A 15,624-nucleotide genomic window follows, 5' to 3' on the forward strand; every position below is an offset into this window, starting at 1 on the left:
GAGGCTGCGGAGTGCTATAGCTGTATAGCTGTACGGAGTATTGTTGTTTGGAAAGGCTGGTCTTGTCCCGAGAGAAGTGCTGGGCGAGGGGTCAAGGCGATTGTTCATAGGCTGTGCCTGCTCCGAGCGGATTCCTACCTTTCGGTCGCTCCAATGACGTATCGTGTTGGCCTGCTCTGGGAAGACAGGGGATGGCTTTTCGGAGGGGAGCCCGGCGCTAGAGGTGATATAGTAGCAGTAATCCGTAAAAGAGCGTTGGCAATTTCAGAAGTCCGTCAACAGATGCATGGGAATGGACACTTGCTGATGTCCGGGATTGTCTTAAGCTTCCTTCTGGAATCACTCAAGCCAAGAACTAATATGTAGCCCGGTCTTCTTGTAGTACACACACATGAAAGAAACAAGACTCACGCGGCCATTCAGTTGCTATTATCATCTACGGTATTTGCATTTCTGTTACACTATCTTGGATTTCTTAATAAGGTCTGTCACCCAATACCAATACCATGTTATAATGTATGCTAAGTCACATCTCCGCATTCAATTATTTTTCTTCTGCTCAAGGCCGTTCCCCTACATTCTCATGCAATATGTATATTCCCCAATCACATGCAGAAGCTCGCTCTGAAATTATAACAACAAGTCAGGCTTCCGTCTGAAGACTCGGCGTAAAACAACTCTCTAATTGGCGCGCTTGGGTGACTTGCGGGTGTGCGAGCTGGACTGTGGCTTTGAAGGGGCTCTCCCGCGTTGGCAGATCCTTGTTACCACTGCCGTTACTAAGGCCAGCCCCAGCGGTATCAGCCTTGTCGGTACTGTTGGTATCACAAGGGCGTATGATACAAAGTTGAATACGTATTCAGTTATTATATATGTAAATTCAGTTGGTTTGGCATGCTTCCAACTAAGGGGAACCGTAGCTAGCTATACAGCTATCGATACAAACGGAGAGCAGTAAATGGAAGCTAGTAGCCTGATCTATTTAAATCAGTTGACTCACTTGACCGAGTTGACCGCTACTTTCGCTAAGCCCTATTGGTTACCATAGTGCCGTATCTATACCAAACTGACAATTGACTGAGGTCATAGTTCCAATAGGTACCCTTGCTTTTAAAGATTTGGCTGCCCTCCCAGGACCTAAGAAACACTCAGTATTCTGTATATATTACTAGGTTGGACAACTCACCCAATGATAGGAACGTTGTCAGACTCTTCCAGAGATCTTTTCTCCCGCTGATCTCCATAGAGTCGACTATCAACCAAACCTCTGACAAGGTTGACCGCCGGCATTGGTCTCTTGCTGATTCGAGAAATTTGTTCGCCGAGAGTGATGTGAGTTCTTGTTGTTGTATTTATTAACGTCGGGCGGGTGGTAGGCGGAGCCTGCCGCCCTGAGACCTCGCCTGGGGTACGGCGACGTGCTAAGCAAAGGAATTACATATAAGAAAGGAAGCCTTAGAAAGCAGTTCAAAGTGGTACAGCAGAAGCTTCCATCAGTTGCGCCCTTCCCCTACAGATAGGATAGATCACAATGAGAGATAATCCTCCGGTCAAGGAAAAACTAGAGTAGCAAGGCAGATACTGCCGTAGCTAGCTTAGAAGCGTAGCCGTGTCATAGTCGCAAAACGACAGGTGTCGAGGCCGGACCGGAGTCAGCCGTGGGCGCACACGATGGTACACAAGGAGAGTGATGTGAGGAACATTGAGAAGTCTCACAAACAGATCTGTAGATGAGTCAGTGAATGCTGATTGCAGCATGAGGATGTGAATGTACTAGTATATACTGAGAACGAGATTGTGTCCTGGAATTCAGTAGAGTACAACTTCTCGGCCTCCAGTAGAGAATGCATGACAAGTAGTTGAGTTGCTCTGCCTCGGTCTTGAGCTTGTCGATGGGTGCGCACTTCGCATAGACAGTTTCTTGAATTGATAAGCTTTGCTTGCTTCTTACAGTCATGTCTAAAGTCCTATGCTAGGAGCATTCCATCAGATCGACGGGCCAGCCAAGATAACAGAAGTTGAGTAAGGCACTCAAAATCTCCAGGCGCAACCTAAGAATGTCAGACTAGTCCAGACTAGTACGACCGGACAGCGTCTGGATCTATTACCTCTGCAGCATTACCATCAAGCGTGATCTCATACTAAGGGCAAAATCCAATGAGGATATTAAATTTTATCCCTTAAGACGCACCAGATCCTTCTTCGACGACCAGTAAAAACTGGTCACTGCAGCAGGAGGGATCTGCTGTTCGAAGTCTTCAACGGAGGTGCCTCGGCGAAGACTCTCGACCAGATGTTGAAGCTGCTTGAGCTGGAATGTGTTGCTCGGGATCGGTTATACCGGTCCAGTCCTTTTTGAATGCACCCTGATAATTGATCAGTAGGGGACCATGGCAAGGCATAAGATTAGACGTACCCATCTGCTCAACTTGTCGTGGATTCTCGCAAGGAAACTCTGATCGGTAGTGCCCTTTCCGGTTTCTTCATCATCTTCACTGTCGCTGCGTGACTCATCCTCACTATCGCTATCTGAATCATCCTCGGAATCGCGAACAACCTGCAGGGCACTGTCAGTTTTACGCTCCTGTGCAGGTGAAAGGTAGGTCAGTGACAGCGCTTGTTATGGACGAGTCAGCAGAGGGATGACTTACTCTTCGGACGATGTCGGATTCCTCCCACACTCCAAGAGGCTTTCTTTGATCAGGGACATGGTAATCCTGACCGTCCACTGTGGCTGTCGGGAGCACAGGTAAAGAGTGAGAAGTAACGAAGTATACCAAGTAGTGTTTACTAAGTAGGTACATTCGTCAAGTCTAAGGTTTGCAAACAAGACTCTCAAGGAGCGTTATATGCTGGTGCCAAGGGCTGTGCGCCTAGCCTGCACGTGCCATAGACATGTGATCTAAAGGTCTGAATGCTATTCCAATAATTGATAAAAGAAAGATGAAGTGGTAAGTAGAAGTAAATCAATCTCGTATTGTATATATGAGCTGAGATGGTAGATGATAAATGGATGAGGTTGAAGGGAGGAAGAGGAAGAGGAAATTTGGGGGAAACATTTTATGACCACTTTGGGTGGTCAACGGTCGTTCCTTCCACTTTGAAAAGAGAGCCACCTCCCACCCAAACGAAATTGGCATCCCCACAAAAGTACCAAATCGCTTTACCTTATAGTGGAAGTGAAAACAAACCGCAAAAGCATAAGATATTGCACACGTCCTAGAGTAAAAGAAGTCTGTCGTATTTCTACCAATCTTTAGCAATAATAATATGCACCATCATCCAGCCAGATCACTCGCTATGTAAGGCGCTATCTATAGTATCTACTTCACACTCTTGGACGACTTCCTGACGTTGAGAACTTGTCTAAGCCTTAGAAGATGCCCTTTCTCTGGTAGGGATCTCTCTTGCACTATTGCTCTTAGTAGGCTCAGCATTTCTCTTCAGAAGGGCGGTGCTGCCAAGTCTACGCTCATCATTCTTGCGTCCGTTGACAAGATCCGGATAGTTGAGGGTAAGCTCGACGGCCCCATGCACGATGTGGTCAACGGCTTCGACTCCAAGCATGAACGACTGATCCTGATTACCAACCTCGTATTTCCAGCTGCCAAAGCGTCCTCTGGAGTAGATGTCCATGGCTTGAAGCTTAGGGAGGAGCTCCTTGAGAACACCATCACGCTCAAGCGAAGGAGTGGGGTATCCGTGGTCAAAGCGGCGTTGGTAGGTGGAGATGATCTCGTCGTCGGACTTGAGCATGCCTGTGTTGATCAGACCTTGGATTGTGTCTTTCAGAATATTGGCACGGTCGACAGGCTTCATGGAAGACTCAGAAACCTCCAGCATGATGGACCAGTAGGGGCCTTCCTTAGGTTCGCTTGATTCGGGCTTGCTTCCATCAGCAAGGTACTGAGTTGGGAGCTTGACGGAATCGGCCGGTTGGTTGTATGGAGAGTAATTGGAGAAGATGGTGGCTCTGTAGAATGGGCAGTCATCCTCTGGGAAGTAGAGCTATAGAAGTCAGCATCCTGGTCTCCGAATACTTAGTAAATTTACCTACCCAGCACTTGTCGCCGATTCTTTCTGGGCGAGCACCTCGCAGTCCGACACCAATAACGTGGGTAGAAGAGTAGAAGAGGCCCTTGCTCAAAGAAACAAGCTCCTTGTCCTCCATCTGCTCAACGAGTTGGTCCACAGCCATGGTTGTGATCAACTTCTTGTATCCGATTGTCTTCCCATTGGCCAAAGTCACAGTGTGAGCATCGGCATTAACTTTAGAGACCTCGCCTTGCTTTCCGAAAAGCTTCTTCTCATTTGGGATAGTCTTGGCTACCGCGATCCAGATACCACCGGTACCATCACGAGCTGGGAATTTGAAGGTTGCGTTAGGTCCCCAGTTTCCGGCAGTCTTGTTGAGCATAATGTTCTTCACGACGGTCTTGACATCTGGTGCCGCAACACGCTCGCCAAGCCACGCACATTGCATCTAGTTTCAATCATGAGCCCCTGAGTTCGTCGAGACAGTGGTTTCGGCCCATACCTTGGTGGTGGGAACAGCCCAGACCTTGAAGTTGTACGGTCTCATGAAGAGATCTGCGATTCCAACACCAATATTTCTGACGATCCACTCGTCAAAGTCCTTTGGCTTATCTGTAGCGGTGCGAGCAGCCAGCGCAGCATCGATCAATCCATCCACGCACTTGACTTGTTCTTCTTTTGGCAGCATAGAGATGTTGTTTTGGAATGGGTACGGGACCCACTGCTCCTTGCAGCGTACATATGAGATTCGTTGATGGGAGAACCAGTCGTCCTCGTTGGGCAATGCCTCGTCGATGCAGTCGTCGAAATATTTGTAGTGGGAAAAGATAACATGGCCACCAACATCGTAGAGCTGGGTAAGTCGAGATCAGCGCAGAAGTTGCGATTGAAAGCTGGCAGACTCACAAATCCCTCAGGGGTGACATCTGTAGAGGCAAGACCACCGGCTTTCTCATTTGAATCGATAATCATCCAGGACGGACCATCCTGTGAACGTCAATATCAATTTTGCCCCTGTCGGTGTGGAGGCGAACTCACGATCTGGTTCAAGCGCTTGGCAGCACCGAGACCAGTTGGACCGGCGCCAATGACAAGGATATCGACATTTCTGCAGTAGATATGTCAGTGGTGTTTAGGCCGGGGGCGGTTTTCTTTTGTTGCTGTTGTGGTCTTGGGGGAGGGGGGACCATACATATCGGCCATTTTGTGTAGTGGGGGTGGAAGACGCGTACAGTATCGCGGTAAACGTCAGTATGTAAAGGCTGAGCTGGTAACCACCCAGATAAAAAAGAACAGATCGAGTACTGCGCAAAGACTATGGAATATTGCGCAGAAGGGGGAGGGGTGAAAAGGTCGGGAGGGTTGAAAAAGACGGTTATATTTCAATTCTAGAGGCAGAGCAGAAAAAGAAGCAACGGTCACTAGGTGTGGTAATAGTAAAATTGCCCGCTTAATTACTTAAAGAGCGGCAGCTACGCCATTTTTCGGCTAGCCGAGCATGCAAGCTTATCGGTGGCACTCGTCGCACTCCCCTTCTTTTGAAACTCATCATCTCGGCCTTGCATTGTTCATGTGTAACTTGAGATCTACTCCCTAAGATGATCCATTTCCATTTCAATGGGGACGGAGTCGGAACACCTATACCTCTCAGTGTTGTTTACTTTTGCCTGCAGCCTTATCATTCACTTTGCGCAATACGAAACAATTTACGGGAGACTAATTATTTTCACATTTCCCAAGCTCCATCCAAGCTGGATCTCCCCTCTCCTCCTCACTGGCAATCGAACAATCGAGCATCCGACCACAGGTTCGTGCAGTGGAGTTCGAGTGCTACATTAGGTATGCTAGCTCCCGTGGGCCTTTGCCGCTTGCTTGCTCAGCTCGGTAGATTTTCCATTCGGTCTATCTTTCATTCGGCGTTTGCTGGAACCCCAGCTCAGTAATAGTTAGGACTCCCTCTTAGAAGGGAAGTACGCAGTAGAAGTAATAAGTACCCTATACTTCGTAGACATCAATCCTTGGAAGGGTGTTCCATTCTAGTGCCATTAGAATGGAACACCCCAACCACTTCCAGCCTTAGCCTCAGCCTCAGCCTCGTTATTATCTTCGTCTTCAGATTTGCCCGGAGCTTCGAGCTTCAGGCTTCAACAGTCGAATCTTTCGTTCATATCTTATTAATGCAAGTGTCCTCCCTTCAAGGGGGAGCCGCATATCGAGGTAACCGTAGCATCCGTAACACCCGCCTTTTCTGGCTGATCGAGATTTTGGTGAGAACTACTGATACTATGCTCATAGGAGGTCATGATACGAAGTTCGCCACGTAGATGAATAGGTAGTTGGCGATTTTCATGCGTAAAATTACAGATAAGAGATGGGAAGTTCTGACAACCTGCTACTAGGTACCCAATAGGTATTTCCAGGAACAAAAGAGCCTTCATGTCAGTAGTGGCCGATGGCCTACGGTACGGCTCCACAGGGGGACCTTGCCTTTCTAAATGAAGGAACAAGCATCTTCATGGATCGGCGTGAAAGTCTCATTTGGTGACGAGGCCGGCTAGGTAGGTCTGTTACCTAAGTACCGTACGGTAGTTGAGCATATCAACGGGCCCAATCGAGATCAGGCAATAAAAGCACGGAGTACACCGATCGGCAAAGGGCATTTATTACCTAAATGATGGGCCAAATGCAGCAGACCCCTATAGGAATCAGACTGTGATGTTATTCATAGAAAGGGGCAGTCTCGCTTACCTTTCGTAGACTCTGACACCGATAAGTAAGGTACCGATGGGCAATGTTGAACAAGGTGGCCATTGCAGCCTTAGGCATCAGGCATCACATATCACTCGACAGGGACCAAGGCAGCAGTGTAGGTACCCAGGATTGTACTTCATTTCTCCTTCGTCGAAATTCACGACCCCCTTGAATGATTGTTTCCCATCTGCCATCACACCCCTCACCTCAAGATCGACTCGACGATATACTACTCACTTAACAGCAGTCTGATATTGTTGTCCAGTCTTTACCCTATCCACCCTACACGAATCAATACAAAGCCTGCTGAACAATTCGGACCCTGCTATCCTCCCATCTCCAAAGCTATCTGAAAGCCAACAAATTAGTCCATTGATTGATCAATCGCTAAAATGAACGATGAAAAGGTCCGCATCTCGGGCGAGGTCCCAAGGGCAGCTGCTCCTATACTACCTACTGTCAACCCGGATGCAGAGAAACCACAGCTATCAGCCTCCAGCAGCATCCATCCTGCTTTCTACGTCGCGTCAGTATTCTTGCCTGCCGAATAGGACACACCTTGGAGACGTCGCTAACCTTAAGATTTGCAGTGTCTGGATCAGTTTATCCTCTAGTGTCATCCTGTTCAACAAGTGGATTCTGTCCACTTTGGGATTCCGTATGTCAAATCGCAGTCCCAGGGAAAAAAGGCTTGGAGCTGACAGCACCCAGACTACCCTATTCTTCTGACATCATGGCATTTGATCTTCGCAACCATCATGACCCAGATTATGGCCCGGACAACGAAACTCTTGGATGGGCGAAATACGGTCAAGATGAATGGGCGGGTATACCTCCGGGCTATCGTCCCAATTGGAGTATTCTTCAGTTTAAGCTTGATCTGTGGAAACTTGACATACCTATACTTGAGCGTCTCGTTCATCCAAATGCTCAAGGTTTGCTACACAGAATATCTCTCTGACTAGGTCAAATTCTGACAAGGTGTATTTAGGCCTTTACCCCTGTCGCCGTTCTGGTCGCCGGCTGGATTCTGCAAATCGAAGCCGTTGATCTCAAGAAGCTTGGTAACGTTTCCTTCATTGTTATCGGTGTTGCCCTGGCCTCTTTCGGAGAGATCGACTTCGTCCTCGCCGGATTCTTGTATCAGGTTGGAGGAATTGCCTTTGAGGCTGTCAGGATCTGTATGGTACAACGGCTGCTCAACGGCGCGGAGTTCAAGATGGACCCCCTGGTATCCTTGTACTACTTTGCCCCCGTGTGCGCCGTCATGAACTTCACTGTCGCCCTTATCTGGGAAGTGCCTCGTGTACAGATGTCTGAGGTGTACGCTGTTGGTCTATGGACTTTCTTCGCCAACGCATGCTGCGCGTTCTTCTTGAACATGTCTGTTGTGTTTTTGGTATGTAATCTGGCTCTTCAGATTCCTTAAAAGTGCTGACAGTGATCACCAGATTGGCAAGACCTCCGGCCTCGTCCTTACTCTCTGTGGTGTGCTGAAGGATATTCTCCTTGTAGCAGCATCTATGCTCATCTGGGGCACCAGAATCTCTGGCCTCCAAGCCTTCGGATACACCGTCGCTCTCTGCGGCATGGTCTACTATAAGCTGGGCCAAAAGGAGCTGAAGCCCTTCATCGCAGAAGGAACGCGTAGATGGGCAGAGTTTGGCGCTAGCAAGCCAATCCTCCGCAAGCTTGTTGTCTTCTCCTGTTTCATGACCACGTTCTTCTTCCTCCTTGGCGGCCTTGCCCCAACATACGCACCTGAATACGACCCGAAGAACGTTCTCGCAGCCGCGAAGAATTCGCTCGGCAACTCGTAAATACCATGACGAAGCATGGCCTGGGCGGACCACACCTTTTTCACATCTGCGCCAGGGTTCGGTTTGGGGATAATAACGTTTATAATGACAGCCTTGCGGTCAGATGATAAGATGAGCCTTCAAGGGCACCAGGAACGGACACCAGCGTCAGGTCAATGCACATGATCCAGGCCTGATTCCATGACCCCATGTTTTCAACAATTACATAACTCGATTTCTGCCTATGTTCAACACTTGCCGTTCTTTGCTTTCTCGTCTCTTGTGTTTCTAGCATGCTGTGTATTTTAAAGACAGTTGAGAAAAATGGCAGTTGGATCCTGGGTCTGATGCAAGCAAGCAGGCACAGAATCTGAATGGGAACTGGATGGTTTGCAAGTACGGTGCACCGCGATAGAAAGGTGGCGCTGGTTTCGGAAGACTCGATGCGAGGAATGAATGAAATGGAAACGCCTCCTCCCCTAATTTTTTCTTTGCAGCATCATTTGTGCCTTCTCTGCGACGTCTTAATCCTGCCAGGCCTTGTTCTGAAATGTGTCTGACAGACCATAACGAACCCAGCCCCGTTCCGATGCTAGCCAAGCAACCCCAACCATGCACACAAAACAAGACGAAAAGTCCCTCGTAGCACCCAGACCTGAGGAGATGGGTGCGTACGTGGTAGAACGAAGGGCCTCGCGTGCAGTTGATCCAAGTCCAAGTCCAGATCCACGAAGAAGCAGAAGAAGAATAGTAACAATAACAATAATAAAAATTGTCGCAATCCACCCAAAGAAGCAGTATCACAGCCCAAGAACGGAAAGCTCAAGGAAAGACATTCCTTCACTCCCGCAAAATCCGACCAAGTCCCAACTCCTCAGTCCGGAGACGCCCTCCGTACAAGCTCACCTACTTATAACAGTAGCACAACGATCCAATCCAGTAGAAACCGGCCATGCAAAGCTCCTTCCCTTCTTCCCAGTGCCGCTAGCCAGATGAACAACCGGCAGGCAGGTAGGCAGGCAGGTAGTAACAGTTAGTTACGTAGTACTGTATGTAGCCCGATCGAAGACGGATCTAGATTTTTCCCACGGGGGTGAGAAGAGGGACACAAGGTCTGCAGACTAGAGCCAGAGCTGAAGGGTGTGTGTACTGAAGAAAAGGTGAGGATAAGGAGATATCCATGGTAGGGTAGTAGGTAATAAGATAAGAAAAAAGATAGCAAGCAAGTTGCGCCTCGGGAACAATGTGCCTGCCTGCCAGAACCAAACACAAAGAGCAGAGCCCTTCAGCTTCGCAGTTGACATCTAAGAGCGTGCCCTAATGGATCCTCGCACAAGATCCAATTAGAAAGTGGACCAGATCATTGCCCACGTGGGCAAGATAAGACCGAAGAAAAGCACCAGTCTCGTGGGTCACTCTGATAACAACAAGGGCTAATTTGACAGTATTTACATTTTGTTCTTGATATCCACACAGTTCATACAAGGTCTTCAGCCCGTCATTAAAACCGACCTCTTTCTCTCTCTATCCTTCCCCTCCCTTTGCAAGTAATTTACAGAACAATCTTTCCAAGCCTAAGGTTAAACGCACCAACATCCACTTTCACTTCAAACTCCATGTCCTTCTTCAGAAGCGCCATATATTTCTCCGAAATGGGAGCCAGTTTGGTGGGAGACAGTTTGGGGGGTTTGTTCAAAGTGCTCTTCTTGGTGGGAGACAATGCCTCAACCACCTTCGACGGCTCGCTGGCCGGCTCACTCAATCCATCATCCGCATCAGACTTGCGGAGAGCTCTGAGGGCCTTCTGGCAATGCTCGCACTTTCCCTCGAACGATGCCATCCAATAGTCGACCTGCTTTTTATGGGCGTCATCCTCCGCCTTCCGCTTCTGGGCCCACCCTGGACCGCACATCTCCTTCAAATCGAGCTTTGATCTCTTTACGATGTCGTTATGAGGCGAGTTCTCAAGCTCAGTGGTGTGGTCGGCAATCATCTTCAACTTTTTAGGAATCTCAGCGAAACCACTGCAGACCGTGTGTAGAACCGATGGAGCTGGGCATGTCTCATGCAAATGATCAAGCCCAGGGGTATTGAGCCTCTCACTGTAAGGATTTTGAGCGAAGGTTCCTGACGGTTCGAGTCCAGCATTCTTGGCAGCTGTAATGTCGGCGTCGTCGAGGTCTGTGATCGTTTGCAGCTTCATTAGCAAATATTTTCTCTCAAGAGATCTATCTTCGCAGTATTCAAACTTGCGCCCCATCCAGAACTTGTCCGGGCGGCCTGCCTCAAGGAGAAACCATCTGTTCGTCAACTTGAGAAGGTACTTCTTCTCAGACAGTAGGGCGCCTCCATTGCGAGCATCGTTCTGTGAGACAAACATGAGGGCTCTCTTGTAGAGGACGGAGAAGAGATCGAATGCGACATCCTCGTCCCACTCAATCTCTTTCCACTTCTCCCTAACTCTCTCTGCGTCCGCGAGGCCGGTCAACGCGAGTTCCGGGGAACGGTAGTGGAGTGTTGCCCGATCATCCATCTCCGGAATTCTGAAGCTTGGATCTCGCATACTCAGCGGGGCGTCTACCATCTCAACATCCCGAAGGGTCTGGGAGTAGTAGGGAGAGAAGGTGTAGCCAAACGGATTATTCTTCTTCTCCCGAAAGTTCTGGGAGTTTCCCATGGGGGTGGAAGGGGCATCACAGTTAGAAAATAACTGGGTGGAGAAAGAAACGAAATCAAGCGCCTTGAGAAACTTAGGAGACTGGTTGCAATTACTTTCCACAGTGATCTCCCCTGCAATGGCTGCACGAGCGAGATCTTCCATGACGTTGTTCTCGAAATCTTCGTCGGCTTCTTTTTGACGCTCCTCTTCAGTCTCAGGAGAGCCAGGAACAGTGAAGGTCCTCGTGGGCTTATGCGGATAGCTTTGATCGTAGAGCTCCTTATCCAAAGCCTCCTGAGCCCTCTGCTCTAGCCAGACGCGATGATGCTCATCTTGAATTTTGATAAGCTGTTCCTCTGACAGTAGGCCGGAAAAGTCGAGCTTGGGGTCAACCAACACCGGAGGGATTGGTAGGCCTCTGGTCATCATTCTCTTGTCCCTGTTAGAACGATTGGTTTGGACGTTGCGCTTCTTGCCGTTGGCCTTGCCCTGGGCCTTACGGGACCCACGTGGGGCTGACGTCGAAGGCAATGGTGGCATGATATGCGACTTGTCGAAATTGAATTCTGCAGTTGGGGCATCAGTGACAATAGGGGTTGCAAGCTCCGCGAGCTTTCCAAAGATTTTGAAAGGAGTGGCGAGAAGACTCTTCGCACTCGACGTCCAACCAGCCTGGCGGCTATCTTGTGTAAGCTTTGGAGTAGCAACATCTGGTAGAACTCCGGAGGGTGTGGTAAGATGTGTAACTTCTCTTTCTTCCTCAGATTCTGATATCGGCATCTCATCATGACCATGCTCTGACATCCGGGCATCACCATCTCCTTGTGCGGAGACGTTACCACTTACTGGGGTCAGCGCACGACCATTCTCAGACATGGACGAATCGCTGTCACTGCTGTCAGGAACAGCAAAGGTACTGGAGAATCCGACGGACGGAGCAATTGGCTGCTGAGAAGCTTGATCCGGAGAAGCGGGGGCGGATCCAACAGTTGCAGAACGGAATCTAAGAGTAGCCGGTGCTGGAGAAGCCAAAGAATGGCCGTCATCCGAAGCAAGGGCTTGCTTTTTGGACTCAACGTTCTGCTTGAGGAAGGCCTCGAATTTATGACGAGGGGGTAGTTGGTTCTCTGACAGATGGGTTAGGAATGTAAACAGGTATGCTCTCTGATTTTCATTCGTCACTGTGAAGGCTTGGTCTCTTCCAGAAGAATCTCGAACTTGAATGCGACCTAAAAGAGATGGGGACAAGGTCATACTTTGTTGTGCAGCTACGCGGCTGTGCTCGCGGATTGCCTGACTCGAGGTTAGCAAGATCAAGAGGCTGAATAGTGCATGGGCTACCGTACCTGCTCGACTTCCTCCTGGACTCTCTCTTGAACTTTTCTCTCCACGTCGCGTTGGTGAACGAGAGTCGTGGGCTTGCCTTCAAGAAAATTATGAACCTCCGTGAAGTATACCGCAGTCTGCTTCACCTCTTGACCAAGCGCATATCGCTCCTTTCTAGACAATGGTTGTTTTGGTTTGGGAGCATCCTGGAGGTCGTCATCAGACAAGAGTGACTCGTCGTAGTCCTGCACAGTATGATAGCGAAAGCTATCGCGATTTCGGGGTATCTGCGACAAAAGGCTGCCAATAGATCTCTTCGCAACCTTGACCTCTCTCTTTTTCAAATCATGAATGACCGGCTTCGGAGTTGGTTGCAATGCCTCCTCCTCAGTGTGTGCCCCGCCTTGTGCCTCAGCTGGTGTCTCGCCGCGAACTCGCTTTGCTGGGCGTTGTACGTCTTCGTGACCAGGGTTTGACCGATCAAAACTCGCAGCGCGGCGCTTTCCGTTGTAGCTCTTCGGTGTATAAAATCGGTCCCCCGAGCCTTGGACAGTAGAAGAAGCGGATGGGGTGTGCGAAGCCGAAGCTGCGTTTATGGGAGTCGCAATGGCTTGGGCTGGGGTAGGACGAGATGAAGAGGACTCGATCTGGGCTTCGGCACCTTGTACAGTAGAAGGACCCGAGGGAGTCGAAGCTGCAACCCGGACAGTTGCAGGGGTCACTCGGGGTGAAGTGAGGTATGGGGAGAGTTTCTCGTTGTGTCCAGTGCCTTGGTGAGCGGACGGAGTTCGGATTCGAGATGGGGATTGAGGTGTAGGTGGGGGTGGTGATGGGCCGCGAGCTGCGGGCTTTGCCTTGGGCTTCCGAGCCTTGCGGATGATCTTCTCTGGATCACCAGACTGGAGTGGACTGGTGGTCGGATTGCCTCGAGTGCCTTGACGGCGCGACGCGGCGGCGGGCTTCCGTGCAGGTGCGGCCTTTGTTGGGACGCGCGTCTTCTTGTCGTTATTGACCATGGTGGCGGTTGCTACCAGGCCGGAGTGTTTGTTGGATTTGATATTGCGAGAAGGCAAGTGCGATGGTTTTGATCATCAAGAAGTTGAGATCGAAGTTGCGAGTTGCGAGTTGCGAGTTGAATTTAGAGTTCGCGTTGAGGTCTGTGTGTGGGTTTTTCATCATACCGCCTACGCTAGTCGTGTTTCGGGACTAGTGTGGCAGCTAAATCACGTGATCGGCCGATCTTGGCTGCCGAGCGAAAGAGAGGGATCTTGGAAGTGGAATAGATCTAGACATATATATATTTATATATAGTATATATAGTATTGGTCATCAACAGGTCAAGGTCGAGCTTTCGGGTTGAAATTGTAGGCAACTTTTCTTTCTGCACTGATCCAGATCGCAATTCTCGCACTTCTTTTTATAAGTAGCTACAAACTCTCAGCTTCTTCGCACTCTTCTCCTTGCCCTGCTCTTTGTCTTCCCAGCCCCATTCGGTGTAGGTTATCGCAAGCACATTACACATGACGCCCTAACAGCCTTCCTCCCAAACGTATATCACACGCAAAAAAGAATTACCCCATTTCCACCCTAATATTTTACCACACATAACTCTTCCACCTACTGGTGTGTAGGACTCGGCAACTCAGACTGAAACCCATGAGGCGGCCCAGGCATCTGCTGCGTCTGAGGTGGTGGTGAATATGCCGGCTGCACATATTGTTGATGTTGTGGTGGCGGAACGTAAGCCTGCTGCTGCTGCTGCTGCTCCTGCTGTTTTACAGAAGCAAACTGCTGTTGCGGTTGCTGAGGAGCAGACATCGGGTACGCTTCACTTTGTTTCTGAGGAGCGTGAGCCACGATAGTGGAATCTGAACGACCCTTGACCAAAGTTATAACTGCGTAGGCGAGGGTCGCAATGAACAACAACCTGATGAGAGGTTAGTCGCCGAATTTAAATCAGAGGAAGAGGGGGGCGGGGGGAGAATGCACATCATCAATCCACTAAGTCCAGCGATGGCGCTCATGGCTCTCAGTCCCGTCTTTGTGGCAACAGCACCGTCTCTCTTCTCCAGCTCCCTCTTGCCTACAACGCACGTCGAGCTATCGATGCTGCTTCCGTCGTCATAGCAGCCGTACACCGTGACGTTGTACTTGAACTTCGACCTCAGATGTGAAGTCGCCGCCATCGCCGCCAGCCAAAAGATGGCCATTACGGCATTGACCATAGTCAGAATGACAGCGTGGTTGAGCGCTGCCAGGAAAGGCAGGTATGCTGCCATGAAAAGGCAGACGACGACAATCCACGTCAAAATCACCTAAGAACCTCCAGTTAGTCGGCGCGCTACGATGAGCAGAGGGAGGGATAAATACTAACGCAGAATATATCGTAGCCGATCTCGTTAAAGTATTTCCCATGTATGAGCCATCCCGAGAGCCCGATAATGGCGAGAGAGAGGAGCACTTGAACCCCGTGAACAATAGGAACCCATATCGGCTGTCGGGTCGTCCTGGCCCTCTCACTGACGACCTCCATGGCAAGGTACTCAAGAGACCGTGAAAAGTTTCTTTCAAAAGTACCAGGGAGATCCAAGAAGTAGAACAATCAGAGGCGAAACAAGCACGCTCAGACGGACACGTCTTGCCAGAGATCAGGTAACAAATATCAAAAAGAATCACTTCCCCAAATTCGCGGGGGATGACCTCCTAGATATACATTCCCCCCCATCTCTCACCCGTCACCATGTCTCTCGACCCGAGCAACACACCGACCAGACAAGCACAAAAATCCCAAGCCACGTGTAACTAACACCCGTCCATCTTCAGCCGCACCGTCTCAATCCAGCCGCCCTGCACCCAACGAAAAGCCCGCAAAATAGCCACCCCCCTAAAAGCAAAGGAGGATATCGAAATTCTTGGCGCGGGGTACTTTTGAACAACAATACGGGACAAAGGTCGCAGAAAACCGAATCCTGGGATCGGCAAAGGCTCCTTCGCATCACCGTATACGAAATGGCTCGTGCGAACAACGAACGGCTGCTTGACCGCCTGGCCAGG

The 15,624-nt window shown here is 49.7% G+C and overlaps 6 protein-coding genes across 7 annotated transcripts; 1 reads left to right on the plus strand and 5 right to left on the minus strand.

Moving 5' to 3' along the window:
* Positions 1 to 643: 643 nt before the first annotated feature.
* On the minus strand, positions 644 to 1,290 carry L3040_007922 (uncharacterized protein; the record flags this gene model as incomplete). The annotated part of the gene is made up of 3 exons (XM_066154757.1): positions 644 to 815; positions 1,072 to 1,137; positions 1,187 to 1,290. The coding sequence occupies 3 exons, from the start codon at positions 1,288 to 1,290 to the stop codon at positions 644 to 646; spliced, it is 342 nt and encodes a 113-aa protein (XP_066010655.1).
* A 300-nt stretch (positions 1,291 to 1,590) lies between these two features.
* On the minus strand, positions 1,591 to 2,804 carry L3040_007923 (uncharacterized protein; the record flags this gene model as incomplete). 2 transcript variants are annotated; one of them, XM_066154758.1, is made up of 8 exons in its annotated part: positions 1,591 to 1,724; positions 1,775 to 1,869; positions 2,032 to 2,051; positions 2,109 to 2,141; positions 2,192 to 2,226; positions 2,342 to 2,366; positions 2,417 to 2,557; positions 2,652 to 2,804. In XM_066154758.1, the coding sequence occupies 8 exons, from the start codon at positions 2,802 to 2,804 to the stop codon at positions 1,591 to 1,593; spliced, it is 636 nt and encodes a 211-aa protein (XP_066010656.1). The 2 variants fall into 2 exon arrangements, with proteins under 2 accessions (XP_066010656.1, XP_066010657.1); XM_066154759.1 differs by having other exon boundaries at positions 2,417 to 2,584.
* A 562-nt stretch (positions 2,805 to 3,366) lies between these two features.
* L3040_007924 (uncharacterized protein) lies at positions 3,367 to 5,238 on the minus strand (the record flags this gene model as incomplete). Its single annotated transcript, XM_007295580.2, has 6 exons — positions 3,367 to 4,008; positions 4,058 to 4,483; positions 4,538 to 4,888; positions 4,942 to 5,022; positions 5,074 to 5,143; positions 5,228 to 5,238. The coding sequence occupies 6 exons, from the start codon at positions 5,236 to 5,238 to the stop codon at positions 3,367 to 3,369; spliced, it is 1,581 nt and encodes a 526-aa protein (XP_007295642.2).
* A 1,940-nt stretch (positions 5,239 to 7,178) lies between these two features.
* L3040_007925 (uncharacterized protein) lies at positions 7,179 to 8,606 on the plus strand (the record flags this gene model as incomplete). The annotated part of the gene is made up of 5 exons (XM_007295579.2): positions 7,179 to 7,312; positions 7,377 to 7,444; positions 7,498 to 7,721; positions 7,778 to 8,185; positions 8,238 to 8,606. The coding sequence occupies 5 exons, from the start codon at positions 7,179 to 7,181 to the stop codon at positions 8,604 to 8,606; spliced, it is 1,203 nt and encodes a 400-aa protein (XP_007295641.1).
* A 1,531-nt stretch (positions 8,607 to 10,137) lies between these two features.
* L3040_007926 (uncharacterized protein) lies at positions 10,138 to 13,586 on the minus strand (the record flags this gene model as incomplete). The annotated part of the gene is made up of 2 exons (XM_007295578.2): positions 10,138 to 12,537; positions 12,591 to 13,586. The coding sequence occupies 2 exons, from the start codon at positions 13,584 to 13,586 to the stop codon at positions 10,138 to 10,140; spliced, it is 3,396 nt and encodes a 1,131-aa protein (XP_007295640.2).
* A 601-nt stretch (positions 13,587 to 14,187) lies between these two features.
* Positions 14,188 to 15,103, minus strand: L3040_007927 (uncharacterized protein; the record flags this gene model as incomplete). The annotated part of the gene is made up of 3 exons (XM_007295577.2): positions 14,188 to 14,497; positions 14,560 to 14,885; positions 14,945 to 15,103. The coding sequence occupies 3 exons, from the start codon at positions 15,101 to 15,103 to the stop codon at positions 14,188 to 14,190; spliced, it is 795 nt and encodes a 264-aa protein (XP_007295639.2).
* Between the last annotated feature and the right edge of the window lie 521 nt (positions 15,104 to 15,624).

The sequence above is a fragment of the Drepanopeziza brunnea genome, assembly GCF_022702325.1.
Source record: "Drepanopeziza brunnea f. sp. 'multigermtubi' strain 214-2 chromosome Unknown ctg14, whole genome shotgun sequence".
Lineage (NCBI taxonomy): Eukaryota > Fungi > Ascomycota > Leotiomycetes > Helotiales > Drepanopezizaceae > Drepanopeziza > Drepanopeziza brunnea.